At 47.8% G+C, this 15501-nt stretch overlaps 1 protein-coding gene across 6 annotated transcripts; it reads left to right on the top strand.

Moving 5' to 3' along the window:
- Positions 1-52: 52 nt before the first annotated feature.
- Cdan1 (codanin 1) lies at positions 53-13889 on the top strand. Of its 6 annotated transcripts, none has more exons than XR_015682910.1 (28): positions 53-165; positions 381-865; positions 1057-1260; positions 1458-1627; positions 1756-1869; positions 1949-2027; positions 2902-3022; positions 3182-3291; positions 3653-3742; positions 4211-4286; positions 4802-5007; positions 5325-5445; positions 5585-5731; positions 5890-6056; positions 6382-6469; positions 6681-6770; positions 6912-6966; positions 7160-7293; positions 7390-7493; positions 7816-7974; positions 8446-8509; positions 8684-8762; positions 8947-9048; positions 10502-10609; positions 10696-10759; positions 10875-11056; positions 12400-12507; positions 13124-13881. XR_015682910.1 is itself a non-coding variant. In XM_087652008.1 (28 exons), the coding sequence occupies exons 5-28, from the start codon at positions 1821-1823 to the stop codon at positions 13247-13249; spliced, it is 2676 nt and encodes an 891-aa protein (XP_087508134.1). In that variant the 5' UTR covers positions 53-165; positions 381-865; positions 1057-1090; positions 1458-1627; positions 1756-1820; the 3' UTR covers positions 13250-13881.
- Positions 13890-15501: the final 1612 nt, after the last annotated feature.

Genomic DNA, 15501 nt, shown 5'->3' with positions numbered 1-15501 from the left:
CCGCTGGCTCCGCCCCTCCCGGCTGCCTGTGGCGCGTGTGCGCCTGCGCAGTAGCCTCAGAGCGCCTGGACAGGGATGGCGGCCGTTTTAGAGTCGCTGCTGCGCGAAGAGGTGCCGGTCGCAGCCGCCGTGCGGTGGATCGCGCGCAGCACCCCGAGTTCGGAGGTAACAGTGCGGACACGCCCTCAAACCTGCCTGGAATGTGCTTCCCGCGGGGGATGCTGCTTCAGTCCCTTCTCCCAGCCTGCCCTGGCTGTCGGCCCGCGCCAAGGGCGCTTCTCTGCCAGCCGCTGCCGGGCCGCCCACCCTGCGGCCTGAGCCGCTGGAGGCCCGCGCTGTCAGCTGACCCTCTCGCCCCGCGACCTCTGCTTCTTCCTCAGGATAGCTCCGAAGTGGCTGCTCTGAGCGCACTTCGGCCTCTGCGGAAGGAATTCGTGCCGTTCCTGCTGAACTTCCTGAGGGAGCAGAGCAGCCGGGTCCTCCCACAGGGCCCCTCCACCCCCGCCAAGACCCCAGGCGCCTCGGCCGCCTTGCCAGCGAGGCAGGGGGCCCCGCCACGGGGTGGCCGTGGGGCGCGCAGCCAGCTTTTCCCTGCAACCGAGCCCCTCAGCACCTCCGCCGAGGCACCTCTGGCCCGCCGTGCGGGCCGCAGGCGGGGTCCGGGACCGTCCCGCGAACGAGGTGGTCGGGGATCCGGGGGCCCCGAGGAGGGGGCCAGCAGCGAGAGCCCGCCTTGGGCCGGAGGCCGGAAGCCTAAGGGCTCAGGCAGCCCTGGCAGCCCCAGACTGTCGCTCTCAGATCCGCCAAACCTCAGCAACTTGGAGGAGTTCCCTCCTGTAGGCACCGTTCCGCCCGGCTCTGCAGGGTGAGGATCGGTCCTTATTGCAAGATAATCGCTAAAGCAGAGCTGGGTGCCCCACAGTAGAATGCGCGATGGTTAGAAGGTTGAGGGCGAAGAAACCACAAAGGGGGGAGGGTTTTAAGGGACCCCAACTGTTATGGATGATACTTGAAGATAGAAATTTGAAAAAAAAACAAACTGACTACTCTCAGCAGGACGAAGCCTTCTCGAAGGATCAACCCAACTCCGGTGAGCGAAGAGCGGTCACTGTCCAAGCCCAAGACCTGCTTCACCTCACCCCCAATCAGCTGTGTCCCCAGTTCCCAACCCTCAGCCCTGGACACTAGCCCTTGGGGCCTTGGCCTTCCCCCAGGGTGCAGAAGTCTGCAAGAGGAGCGGGAGATGCTCAGGAAGGCGCGGTATGGCTTTGCCGCCACCTGGGATATCAGCTTCCTCCTTGTGCGGGACTTGCGGGGATTTTTCCCGAACTTGATTTCTCCCTTCCGGATTCTGGGTTTGCTTTCTGGGCTATTGATGTCTTCTCTGGCAGAACCTGAAAGTGAATGTCACTGGAAAGCCAGGCTGAGTAATCATGACATCTCTCTTGTTCACATAGATCCAAGCAGCTCCAGCAGTCACCTACCCCGGCCTGCCCTGTCCCAGACTCGGGGTCTCCCGTTCCCAACAGAACAGGAAACCTCACAGCAGAGCCTGCTGACCCAGCCAGAGTGTCTTCTCGACAGCGCCTCGAGCTGGTAGCCCTCATCTACTCCTCATGTATTGCTGGTGAGTGAGCTCAAAGGGACAGCGGTGGATATGCATGCAAACTACAGAGTAAGAGGGGATGAAGCATACAGAGCCTTGGCCTGGTTGTCAGTAGTGCGCAATGGTATGGCATTTCTCGTTATATCCAGAGAACCTAGTACCAAACCTTTTCCTGGAGCTTTTCTTCGTCCTTCAGCTCCTTACTGCCCGGAGAATGGCGGCCACCAAGGACAGTGACCTTGAATCGAGTCAGGGTGCCCTAGGTCAGTAAGCAAGTCTAATTTCAAGAAATGATGTTTGCAGGTGGGTTAGTTCTTAACTAACCGTTTGTTATTGGCCTAGATTCCCTGGAAACTCCCCTGTTTCGGAGCATCCATGATTGTGTCTTCTTTGCAGTGCAGGTTTTGGAGCATCAATTTCAGTGAGTTTTTCTAGCTGAGGCATTTGGGTCTTATCTGTCTGTTTCTAGCCATGTAGGATGCATGACTTTGCTTAATAGATACAGTTGCCCTAGACCTTTCCACCTGGCACCTTTTGTTGAGGGGAAGGAGATTGTTGTTGTTTTTTTTTTTAGTCAGGGTGATACTATGTAGCCCTTGCTGGCCTTGAACTCCCTATGTAGAACAAGATGGGCTCAAACCTGCATAGATTAGCCAGCCTGTCTATCCAAAGTTCTGGAAATAAAAGCATGCGCTAACATTCCTGGCCCATCTGAAACATTTAATTTTGTATCAAGGCTATGAGTTTATCCTTTAAAAAAATTAAATGACTGGGTCTGGTGCTAAGCAAGGATTGCAAGTTTAAAGACCTGCCCGGGCTGCAGAAAATTCAAAGCCAGCCTTTGAAACATATTGAATGGTATTCCCAAATAATAAATACAAAAAGGCCTAAGTATATAGACCACTGGAGTGCTTGCTGGCCATATAGAGAGCCCCGTGTACTACAATAACAACAATACGTGACAGCTTACCTTTATTTTTTTTTTCTTTTCTTTTTTTCGGAGCTGGGGACCGAACCCAGGGCCTTGCGCTTCCTAGGCAAGCACTGTACCACTGAGCTAAATCCCCAACCCGACAGCTTACCTTTATAAAGTTCATAGCTGATGTTCCTAGCCTGCTTTCTTGCTCTCAGCTCCATGAAGTCTCATGTCTTCACCCTTTACTTTTATCATCTTGATTCTTAGCCCCTGACCTTGCCATACGTATCTAGGCTTACACAGTGCCTTATGCTTCAGATGGATTTTGTGTCTGCAGCCAGCGTGCTCATCTCAGTCATGTGCACACCTGTCCCTGCAGGGTTCTCTCCTACCTGGATAAAGGGACCTTAAAGCTGCTGGCCGAGAATGAGCGGCTGCTGTGCTTCTCACCAGCTCTGCAAGGCCGCCTTCGAGCTGCTTATGAAGGCAGTGTTGCCAAGGTAGTTACCCTTGCTTAGGTACCTAGTAGCCTAGATGTTCTGCAAATTAAGACAATTTTCCTGGTGCTGGCAAGTGGGCTAACTCTGGGCGACAATAAGGAGTAAAGTTTTCTAAACGTGATCCAACAGGTCTTGTTTTCTAATGTTGCCATGTTTTAGGTCTCCCTTGTGATACCACCCTCTGCTCAAGCTGTCTCCTTTCAGCCAGAAACTGACAATCGTGCCAACTTCTCCAGTGATCGAGCCTTCCATACTTTTAAAAAGCAGAGGTGAAAAGAAAAGGGAATAAACAATTATTTACTTTCCTAGAATTAGGAGTTAGGCACTGCAAGTGGTGGGTACTGCTGTTCAGATCCTTGGCTGGCAGTCATCATAAAGCCTGTTGGCTTCATTCTGTTTCATGTCCACAGACCTGAATCCCTGAAAGCTTAGGGTCAGCTTTCCCTGTCCACAGATGCCTGTGATGTGCTGCTGCTGGGTCTGTAACATTACCATCTTGTAGAGAGCTTTGGGGGTTAAAGACTGGCACTGTGGGCAGACTTATCTTAAACCTTCCAAGCAAGGGAAAGTGCTATGGGAAGTGGTTGTAGGCAACTGGGAGTCAACTGATCAAGCTTCCATATCTTTCAGAGATGTGTTCTATGAGGTACTTCGAGAATGGGAAGACCACCACGAGGAACCCAGCTGGGATTTTGAGAAGGGGCTGGGTAGCAGGATCAGGTTGGTGTTCTGCCCCTGCTCAGTTCAGTCCTTGCTCTGACAGCAGCAACACAGGAATATTTAGGGTGTTTGTTGGGAAGGGTTTCCCTCCTTTCACCCATCTCTCCTCAGTCTACCTAGATCAAAAGGGATTTATCTTTCTAGTTTCTGAATCCCAGGAATGCACCACGCTTGTTCTATAATGGCAAAAGCTTAGGAAAGGACAAAGCTCAGATCAAACTGCACAGGCTGTCAAACAAGTATCCTGTCCTTATCTCCCCGACACTGAGCATGTCTGAAGATCTGAGAGGGCATTTCTTAGTAGATTAATAAGTCTATCCAGCCTGGAGTTACCTTGGTAGTGAAGGAAACGTTTCTTACCTTCTCCTGTGTGGGCTTCCTGGCAAGGGAGTTTGTTCATGTCTTTGGTAAACAGCCAGACTATATCACCTGTCTACTTCCCACACTGTGTCTACTCTTTCTCCTCAGAGCCATGATGGGTCAACTTTCTGCAGCCTGCAGCCACAGCCACTTTGTCCGGCTTTTCCAAAAGCAGCTTCTCCAGGTAATAACTACAGTGGGAGCCAAAAGATGGGGGCAGCTAAATAAAGGTTGATACTCTGGGTCAGGTAGACAACCTAATAGGTTCTGTCTGGCTACATATTTAAAAAGAATACCTTCTCTTTGGGAGATAGTTCAAACTTGATGGACAGTGTTCTCTAACTTCTCTGACATGCCTTGGACTCCATGCCCTTATTTAGCCTCTCACCACCATCCCTTTCTTGACTTGTGCAAGGGTACAAAGACAGCTTAGTAGTCATGGTATCTTCAAACCCTTGTTTTAGTGACCTGAGGCCAACAATGCATGCCGGGCCTTGCGGTTTTCATCTCCTCACCTTTCAAATCAGAAGATAAAGCCTCTGTACTGTTCATTACTTTCTTTCAGACCCAGGGTCTTGCTCATGCTGGGCAAGTGTTCTCCACTAAGCTATAACCCAAGCCTACTTTCCCAGTATCCTGTTAGTCAAAACCTCTTACAGGTTTTCATATCTTTCTTCCCTTCGGACACGGGCGTCTCAGATGTGTCAGAGCCCTGGCGGTGCTGGGGGATCTGTTTTGGGGGAAGCTCCAGATGTATTGAATATGCTAGGAGCTGACAAGCTCGGACGGTTGCGGCAGCTCCAAGAACGGCTTATAGCCCCTCAGAGCAGTGGAGGACCCTGCCCACCCCCCACCTTCCCAGGCTGTCAAGGCTTCTTCAGGGACTTCATCATGAGTGCCAGCAGGTAAGGGTCTCCTGTGTTTCTCAGGGAGAGAAACAGAGTCCAAGAAAGATTTGGTTTCCCCAAAGGGTAAACCATTGTCTTTTGCCTGGGCCTCACGTTGGACATGTCTGGAAGGGATTTCTGGCCCCTCCCACTTTTATTTCCTCTTTCGTCTCATTCTTTTGTCTGCATAGGTAATTTCATTGTCCTTTAGCTTCATCTTTCTTAGGAGTCTTTTTGTCTGGGCATCTCCTCGAAATGCTGGATTTTTTTTTTTTTTTTTTTTTTACCTATTTCAGTCCTTTTTTGTTTTGTCTTTTGCTCTTTTTCCATTCAAGCTTTCATTTTAATCAGCATCTCATGGATAGTTTAAGTTTAAAGATTCGGGAGCTCAATGGCCTTCGCCTGCCTCAGCACGAGCCTGGTGATGAAGATGGGGAATCTGACGTGGACTGGCAGGTTAGAAGACAGAACGAGGGGGATAATAGGGTCTGATCTAGGGGGGAAAGGATGGGTGTTGAGGGAAAACTTTAACAGATTTTAAATTGTTCCAGAAGACTCATGCAAAGGGTACTGTGTCACTTGATTCCTCATGCAGGGTGAACGGAGGCAATTTGCTGTAGTGCTTCTTAGTCTTAGACTTTTGGCTAAATTTCTGGGCTTTGTGGCTTTCCTGCCATACCGGGGACATGAACCGCCCCCAACCCGTGAGCTTCAGGACTCTATTCTGGCCCTCAGGAGCCAGGTGAGCATGGGAAGATCTAGGTAAGGAAGTGCTGGGGAGACCAGAAAAATGTGGAGGCTGAATGGTTTCCTTGACTATTCTAGTCCCCTGGCAGTTTAGAGGGTGTCAGCCAGCCCCTTTTAAGGGCCTGCTTATTGACAGAATCCTGACTTTCCCAGGTCCCTCCTGTTCTGGATATACGGGCTCTGTTGCAGCAGGGGTTGTGGGCCCGTCGGGCAGTGCTCACTGTGCCCTGGCTGGTGGAATTCCTCTCTTTTGCTGACCACATTGTCCCCTTGCTGGACTATTACCGGAGTGTCTTTACTCTCCTGCTGCACTTACATCGGTGAGTAGAACATGACTGATTTGCATACCCTTGCTATTTATAAAGTGGGCCTAGAAGTCTATGCTTCTATGTGGTTCCACAGCTATGATCACCTCAAGAGAGGCAGAACTGTGATAATTGTCTTCCATTCCCATGGTCCTCCTCCTTTATCATATGGCCTAGCCAAGAAGGATGTAAGGTACAAGTCTCACTGAGATCCTGTTGGTCTTCCCAACAGTAGTGTGACTGAGGTCTGCTTTTGAGAACTCCCTTCCTAGCGATAGCTTTTGTTTACCGCCTTCTGTCCTTGGCACAAGTCTATTCACATCCTCCATTTACCTTTTAGGAGTTTGGTCTTATCAAAGGAGAATGAAGGAGAGATGTGCTTCCTGAATAAGCTGCTGCTGCTTGCTGTCCTGGGATGGCTTTTCCAGGTAGCAGATCGATGGCCTAGATAGGGTAGTAGATGGCTGCCATGGCAGACCACAGAGTTTTAGAGTCTGAGGGAGATTTGGGACAGAGGAGGGATGGGTATTGCTATGGCTTCAGAAGACAACTTGCTTGACCCAGGGCCCCAATAGATTTAGAAACTATGGCAAATCTTAGCATGCCAATAGTGTTCTGACTACCTTCCTCTCTTACCAGATACCTACAGTTCCTGAGGACTTATTCTTTCTAGAAGATGGTCAGGTAGATGCCTTTGAGGTGGACACAACTACTTCAGAGCATGGATTGGTGAGTGTCAAACCAGATAAATGAGCTGAATAGATAAAGAGCTGGCAGGAGACAAGCTAGAAAAGACTTCTATCTCTGCACATTTGGAGGGAAGGGAGACTACCTGCCTTCCCCTTCCAATCTTGGCCTATTCTCCCCCAGGACAGTGTACCTGTTGTGGACCAGCAGCTGTTATATACCTGTTGCCCTTACATTGGTAAGCATCTCTGTCTCCCCTTATGGTCCATGACCTGGCCTGTCATGGATACCCAAAAGGACCTGACCCCTCAGCAGACTGTTCTGTCTTTAGGCTCTCTGGGTAGTTCATCTTCTTTGCTCCACAAAGGTCATGATGTGTGAGGGAGGACAGGGAAATAATTTTGGAAGTAAGAACTTCAACTCCTCTACAGGAGAGCTCCGGAAACTGCTTGCTTCCTGGGTTTCTGGAAGCAGTGGGCGGAGTGGAGGCTTTGTGAGGAAAATCACTCCCACTACAACCACTAGCCTGGGAACCCTGCCTCTCAAGACCAGCCAGGGGTTGCAGGTAAGGGCAAAGGACAGGGAAACAGGGAGGCAGTTGGTGAGGGAGGCAGAAGGAAGCCCTCATGGTACTACTATACCTGCCTCCAACTTCTGCCAGGCTCAACTCGCTGAGGCCTTTTTCCACAACCAGCCACCCTCCCTGCGCAGGACTGTAGAATTTGTGGCAGAAAGAATTGGATCAAACTGTGTCAAACACATCAAGTAAGAGTGGAGTGAGAATCCTGCTCTCAGCCCCTTTCATTTTTTACCTTTAAACTTTTAACCTGGGGGTTGGGGATTTAGCTCAGTAGTAAAGCGATTGCCCAGCAAGCGCAAGGCCCTGGGTTCGGTCCTCAGCTCAAAAAAAAAAAAAAAAAAAAAAAAACTTTTAACCTGTTTCCCAACTGAGCAGTCAACCTGGGGGGGGAGAGGGAGGCTGAAATTTCTTTTATCCTTTGAAGGACATTCTGACCAAATGTCTTCCGTTTGCAGCTCTTTCTCCTTAACTTTCCTAACTGCCCCAACCTTGCTCTCCCTGCTACAGGGCGACACTGGTAGCAGACTTGGTGCATCAAGCAGAGTCACTTCTTCAGGAGCAGCTGGTGACACGGGGACAAGAAGGGGGAGATCCAGCACAGCTGTTGGAATTCTTGTGTTCTCAGCTGTGCCCCCATGGGGCCCAAGCATTGACCCAGGGGCGAGAGTAAGAACTGTCAACCCATCTGAGCCTTCTCATTTCCTGAAGTCTCCTCCTGGTTCTGCACATTTTTTGTTAAGACTGGGTCCCACTCTGTAGTCGGACCTCAAACTTCCAAGTGCTGAGATCACAGGCATGAGCCAGCACACACAGCTTCCTTTTGATTTTTTTTCCTGCTCTTTTTTTTTTTTTTGCCTCTTTCACATCCCATTTGCTCCATTTCTGTTTCTTTCTCCCCTTTTGTGCTCTGTTCCTTTTCTGTAGGATTATGTCTTTGGGCATGGAGTCCAGATATTGAGTTGGATGTGTGTGATGTAGGACTAATGGGCGGGTCTCTCCTTCCTCCAGCATCAGTGGTGGGGTAGGAGAATGGGCAGCACTTCTTTCTGAGTTAGAGTTTCCAGGTCATAGGCCTGCTGCACTTGGGAATTCACCTACAATATCCAGACATTGACCCCCCCTTCTGTCTTTTTGTAGGTTCTGCCAAAAGAAGAGCCCCACTGCCCTGCGAGCATTGTTACCAGAGGAGACCCCAGCTGCTGTACGTAGGAAGCAAGCCTGCAGCTAGCAGGCCAGTAGGCAGGCATGCATGTACACATATGTGTACACATGTACCTGTGTGAGGCTGTTGTAGGGTGGGCCCTGAACTGTAGAATCCAATGTTGTACTACCTGCCTTCCCAAGTCCCTGACTCAGCAGTCCTTCTGTGCCACAGGTTCTAAGCAGTGCAGAGAACATTGCTGTGGGGCTTGCAACAGAGAAAGCCTGCTCTTGGTTGTCTGCCAACATTACAGGTGAGGTCTATCTAGAAAAGGAGTGACTGAACCAAGTTTTTAAAGATGGACAGGCAGGGTATTGAACAGTTTGTGGGAGACTAGATGAGCCATTTAAAACCAGTGAAAGGTGTGGGTTGTCATGGCAAGCCCATGCAGGGAAACATTCCAGTAACTCCATTCTTGTTTTCCCTCTGCCTGGCAGCGCTGATTAGAAGGGAGGTGAAAGCAGCCGTGAGTCGCATGCTACGAGCCCAGGGTCCTGAGCCAACTGCCCGGGTGGAGCGGAGGGGCTGCTCCCGAGCCTGTGAGCACCATGCTCCCCTCCCCTCCCACCTCATCTCCGAGATAAAAGTACACAGCTACCCTACTCCCTTGGCTTTCCCATTCCCTCTCCCTGCTGCTTGCTTCTTTTCACATTGGCTTCAGGATTTGTATAGAAGCTTTGTGTTTTGTCTGGCTGGTTTGTTTCTTTCCTTACTGAATGGGATCACATAGAACAGAGCTGAATTAGTTTTCCTAAGGCCTTTGTTCTAGAATCATCCAAAAAATTATATCTAAAGGGTTGGGTGGGTTGTTTGCTTGCTTGTTTGAGACAGGGTCCCATTATGTAGGTCTGGTTGGCCTAGAACTCACTATGGATCCCAAGCTGACCTCAGACTCACAGACATCCACCTGCCTTTGGCTCCCAAGAACTAGGACTAAAGGCATATAGCACCACAACGGGCCAGAGCTGAAGTGTTTGACTAAATGCATCCTACACACATGGCGGTAAAGGGCTGCAGAGTGGGGAAGTCTTTGAGGGGCAGTCAGTGTCTGGACATGGTGGGAGATAATGCTAGTCACTAAGCACTGACCAGAAGTTCTCATGTGATTAAGAAATAAATAAAAGCTGGGCCTCAATTGAGTGCAGGCCTGGACTCCCAGTTATTCTGGAGGCTGAGGCAGGAGGATCACAAGCCAGTCTGGGCAACTTAAGTAAGACTTTCTTAAGATAACTTATAAAAGTAGATAGTGTAAACTCTATATCATAGCACATGGTGTCTAGAGAAAGAGACTAATTGTATAGCCTAAATGACCCTAAATGAGACTGCTGTTTGTTTATATACATAAAAGTTTACTAATCCATTTGTTTATAAATCGTCTGTGGCTGGTTCTGTGCTACCAAAGCAGAGATGAATAGTTGAAACAGTATTTAGCCCTTGTGACTCCCAAGAGCTAAAATACTATCTGGCCCTGCTCCAAACAAAAGTAGTATAAATAAAGAAGTAGAAAGTATAAAGGTAGTATAATAAAGAAATAGAGAGAGACTAGAAAGAAATGTCTACAGATGGGGACTTTAGGAAGGAGAGAGAAAGGTATCAAGCTAGCTTCTCAGTATGCAGAGGATTCTATTTTGAGATCTCAGAGGAGCATTGAGAGAGAAGAATTCAGACTCTAGATAGGACATTTTCCCTAAGGATTTTAAGATGCCCTCTGGGAATTGGTTGTTTTGTCTCAAAGTGAGTGACACCTTTTGCGCTCTCTGGCAGCACACAGTCTACAGGCTTAGTACTCCATCCACTTCCCTCTGGATTTCCCATATGATTGCTTCTCTAGCTGTGCTGTTACTGCCTGAGCCTCAGCCATAAGAACACCTTGACCCAGTTGCTTCACTCCCTTGGGCTCTGTTTTCCTTCTGCCTCTCTCCACTGGCTGGTTCCCATCCCAAACCAAGTTTCTGGCATTCTGGCATAAAGTTTCATCACTGCTCTCTACAGGATGTGCTCTCCCTGGCTGCCGGACCTCGGGACCCTGAGGAGGGAGTTTCCCCAGAGCATCTGGAACAGCTCCTAAACCAGCTGGGCCAGTCACTGAAATGCCGCCAGGTGAGATGTGGCATGACCCACACTGGCTCAGGACCAATCCTCAGAGCAGTAAAAATGATGCTTATTTCTCCTTTTCCACCCCACAGTTTCTGTGCCCGACTGCTGAGCAGCATCTGGCCAAGTGCTCTGTAGAGTTGGCGTCCCTTCTAGGTATGGCTCTTTTCTACCAAGTCCCTCGTGCCACATTCTCCAAACCCCAAGGTTGGATACAAGCAAGTTTAGAAGCATAGGACATGCTCTTCTACCTTTTCTTTTTTCCCTATAGTTGCAGACCAGATCCCCATCTTAGGGCCCCCAACACAGCACAGGCTGGATCGAGGACACGCTCGAAGGCTTCTGCATATGCTGCTTTCCTTGTGGAAGGATGACTTCCAGGGGCCAGTTCCATTGCAGCTTCTACTCAGCCCAAGAAATGTAGGGCTTCTGGCTGATACTCGGCCAAGAGAGGTAAGTAATTTTTGTTAGGAGGTAGTTAGATTTATGTATATAAATGTTTTGTCCGCATGTGTGCACCATTAATATATCTGTTAGATCCACTAGAACTAGGGTGGCTGTGAGCTACCTTGTCAATACTGAGAAGTGAATTGCTGAGCAGCAAGTGCTTTGAGCCACCACTTAGGCCCATGCATGTGGATTTTCAGCTAGGATCTCACTCTGTAGTCCATGTTGGCCTTAAATTCACAGCACTCTTCCTGCCTCTGCCTCTCAAGTGCAGATTACAAATTTGAGCCATCATGCCCAGCTCCTGTAGTCATATTAGGGGGTAGTATGTGTACTTACTAGTGAGCACTGTTCTTACTGAACCTAAAACTCACTGATTGGCTAAACTAGCTGGCTTCCAGGATTTTCCTATCTAGCAGTAGGGTTACAGGTAGACACTCATACAACTTGGATCCAAGGAAGAGCTGGCCCTGCCCCTAACCACTGCAGTACTCCAGAAAGCAGTCTTACACACTTTCCGGGGTAAGGAGTTGTGGGCGAGCCAGCCTTGTAAGTATGAACATGGGAGAGCTGGCCCTTGCTACTGGACTCCCATGACACAGGCATGTTTGCACATCAGGAACTCTGCTGATCAATCAATCCCTTCATCCCTGCAAGTCATGTTCTTAACATTATCCAGTGGCCCACCCCAAATTGTATAACTGCTGTTTTTATTGTTTTCTTCCACATCCATGCAAAAGCAGATTCCCTTTGTCTCAATTTCCTCCTCGGGGCAGCTTTCTTTTCTTTTCTTTTCTTTTGTGTGTGTGTGTTTATTTGTAAATAGTTTATAATCATTTATTTTATTTTTTTATTATTAGGGGGGAGTTCAAGACATTGTTTCTTTTTTTTTTTTTTAACATTTATTTATCATGTATACATCATACAGCTTTCTTGCCTGCATGCCAGAAGAGGGCGCCAGATCTGATTATAGGTGGTTGTGAGCCACCATGTGTTGCTGGGAATTGAACTCAAAACCTCTGGAAGAGCAGACAGTATTTTTAACCTCTGAGCCATCTCTCCATCCCAAAACATTATTTCTCTGTGTAGCCAGAACTCTCTCTATATAGCTGGAACTTACTCTGTAGACCTGGCTGACCTGAGATCCTCTACCCCTGCACCTCTGCCTCTGCCTCCTGAGTGTTGAATTGCTTTTAACAGCATGTTGAGCCATTATCTCCAACTCTGTTATCTCCAGCTTTGTCCTTCGAGATGTCTACTCTTGGGACTACTGTACAGTCCTCAGTCTCTACTGTTAGGACTACTATATGATCCTGACAACTTTTGACTTTCTCTGTGGTGTTTTGCAGTGGGACCTGCTACTGTTCTTACTCCGGGAGCTGGTAGAAAAGGATCTCATGGGGCATTTGGAAATAGAAGCCTGCTTAGTCAGCCTTAATGAAGCCCAGTGGCCAGGGGTAAGGAATCTTAATGTTAATCCCTTTGTCTTGAAGATATGTCTCATTTGTCCTAAAGATTGCTTTTGTAGCCCACAAACCACAAACTTGCATTCTTTCTACTTGCTGGGAATGAGATTCTAACTGTGAGCCCACCATAGCTACAGCTATGTGCCTTTTTGCCAAAGTGTTTCCAGGACTACCACGAGACCATGTATTGGGTTTGATCTAAGTGACTACTTTGTAAGACTCTCAGAAGAACAGAGGGAAAGGAGGACAATTAGAAATAGGCATGGCACAGTGAATATTGGGGATTTGAAACTCAAGTAAATGTTGGCTTATATTTAAAATGCTCTTGTGATTTAGAGCAAAATAGTGCTGTTAAAATAAGATTAATACTTTGTGCTTGAAAATGTTAAAGCCTCTGCTTCTTAATAGAGTCCACTTTCCCTGCTGGAACTTAATGCCTCAGTTTACCAGCCATGGAGGTTTATATCCATTTCTGCAGAGAAGACATTAGATGAAATAGCTGGGTTATCAGTGTTTCACTGGCTGTGAGTGATTATTCGGGTGGGACTGACCTTAGAAAGGACAGAACATCCAGAATTACTTTTCTTAACCTTTCTACTTACTTTAGGACTTCTCAGAAGAATTGTCAACACTATTTCGCTTGTTCCTAGCTGAGCCCCATCTGCTAGAACCCCAGCTGAGAGCTTGTGAACTTATGCAACCAAATCGAGGGACAGTGCTAGCCCAAAGCTAGGGCTGGGAAGCAGCCCTCTTGGGCAAGTCACCAGAACCTGCCTCCTGAGCCTCAGGAGGAGGCTCAAGAACCCACTGCACGCCCTGCTGGGGCAAGAGTGTCCAGGTGTGTAATCGGGCTTGCTGCTCTGCTCCTAAGTGAAGGAAGTGTGTTGCTTCAAGCATCCAGATGCAGGCCTCAACACCTGAGATCTAGAGGAAGGAGAACCTGATTCAGAGTCACAGTGGAAAAGCCCAGAGACTCTAACCTTGGAGCAAAAGGGCTAGCATTTCTAATCCAGATGCTAAAAGAAATGCGTGTGCTGATCAATGTTATTTCGAGCCTCAAGTTGCTGCTATCCCAGCATCTCTTGAAACTTTGTGGTTCTGAGAAATCTTAATAGGCAAAGAACTTCTGCTTATGAGAACATTGACAAAACATTTTCTTGAGTCCAGAAGCTGGACTGTCACCCCTACCCCCAAATATTGGCAGCCAATAAGGTAGGAATCACCTAAGTGGAACTTGGTCTCATATGGACCTTCGCCTCTTTGCAGGGAGTTAGTCAGACTAAGCCTGGTATAGAAAATTTAAGGGGCTTGGGTTTGTTTTTTTTTTTTTTTTTTTTTTTTTAAAATAAAATTTCTAACAAGGTCTTGATGGCTATTCTCCCCTCTGAAGTGGGCTTTGTGCATTGCAGTGTGTGCTTCTTCACGGTGTCTGCATTCTGTCAGTCTGAGAGACACAATCTGCTACTCTCCATGTGCTCCCTGCTGTCTATGCCGACCCACATGGCAGGTAGCTTTGGTGATATTTGTACTGTAGGCACTGGGATGTCTGATTTAACTCAAAACTTCTGACCAAAAGCAGTCTTCTGGGTTATAGTTAGCAAGACCTCATTTCTATAAATGGGGTGACGTTTTTATTATACTCAGAGTGTCTGCACTCAAGTGCTATGGCGCACTTCTGGAAGTTGAAGGACAACTTGCTGGAGTCAGTTCTCATTTTACCATGTGGATCCAGGGCTCAAATTCAGGTCACTGGGCTTAGCCTTCAGCTATTTTGACAGCCCCTGTAACCAGCTGATTTTTAAGGGGGTTTTGTTTTGTTTATCAACACAGGGTTTCTCTTTGTAACCCTGGCTGTCCTGGAACTCACTCTATATACCAGGATTGCCTTAAACTCATAGAGCTCTGCCTGCCTCTACCTTCCAAGTTCTGGGATTGAAGGCATGTGCCCAAAGATGACAGTATTTTGAAAATGTGATATATCCCTGTAAAACTATTTTTCTGTTTGTTTGTTTTGGTAGTAAGCCTCAGGCTTTAGTGGAAGGATCAGAATGTGCTCAGTAATGACTCCTGAAGTTAACTGCAAAATCTTTTCAGCTGGCAAAATGGTTTTTGACCTGAGGAAAGTTAAGTTTCTCTAAACTTACACTCCAGTGCTATTTAATTCTAGTGTATGCCTCTTCTTCCTTCCCCTAAGTCCTTTTCCAAATCTAGGATTGGGCCCAGGGGCCTTGACTCATCGTTAACGACAACCTACTCAGTTCTGTCAATGCTGGCTACCAAACCTCACGCCTCACATGTGAGGCAAGTACTCCACTGAGCTACAAGCCCAGTGGATGATCATGGTTTTTCTTGTTCTTGCCTAGAAATCAGGATTATCATGCAGTTTAACCACAGTCCTGCTTCAGAATGCTGAGTCCTGGGAAAGGTGAGCAGCAGGCTAATGGCCAATTGTTATCTTGTTTAGGAAAGCCTGAGGCCCAGAAAACTGAAGGACTCAGCCATGAAGCAAGCCTGTCTTAAGGTGCACTTACAACAGCTTGCTCAGACTGTAAAGACAGGCAGGTAATCAAGTAGAAAACTATTTATTCTCCTTTCTGCACCAAGAACTCTTTTTTTTGGTGATATCTGTATTAACTGGAATGGCAGAATTACCTCAGAACTTCTTTCTTACCAAAAGCAGTCTTCTGGGGTATAGTCAGTAGTATTTGTACTGTTGTTCTGTGGACCAGTGGCCTCAGGTAAAAATACTGAGCTCTCCATGCCTGGACAGGAGCAGACCCAGCCTCAGGTGATCCATATGTTCTTCAGAACCTGATTCATCTTCTTTTACAATAGGATCAGTACAGGTCCACAAATATGGGAATACATGGTGGTCAGCCATCTTAATAGATAATGGCATAGTGTTAGAGCTGCATCTGCCTTCTGTACACATCCTTGGTTTTCCTTTCCCCTCTTATGTCCTTTAATATGGACATAATGGAACTA

The sequence above is a fragment of the Rattus norvegicus genome, chromosome 3 (genome assembly GCF_021556685.1).
Source record: "Rattus norvegicus strain SHRSP/BbbUtx chromosome 3, alternate assembly SHRSP_T2T, whole genome shotgun sequence".
In the NCBI taxonomy this organism is placed as follows: Eukaryota; Metazoa; Chordata; class Mammalia; order Rodentia; family Muridae; genus Rattus; species Rattus norvegicus.
This window is presented reverse-complemented; position numbering and strand designations above follow the sequence as displayed.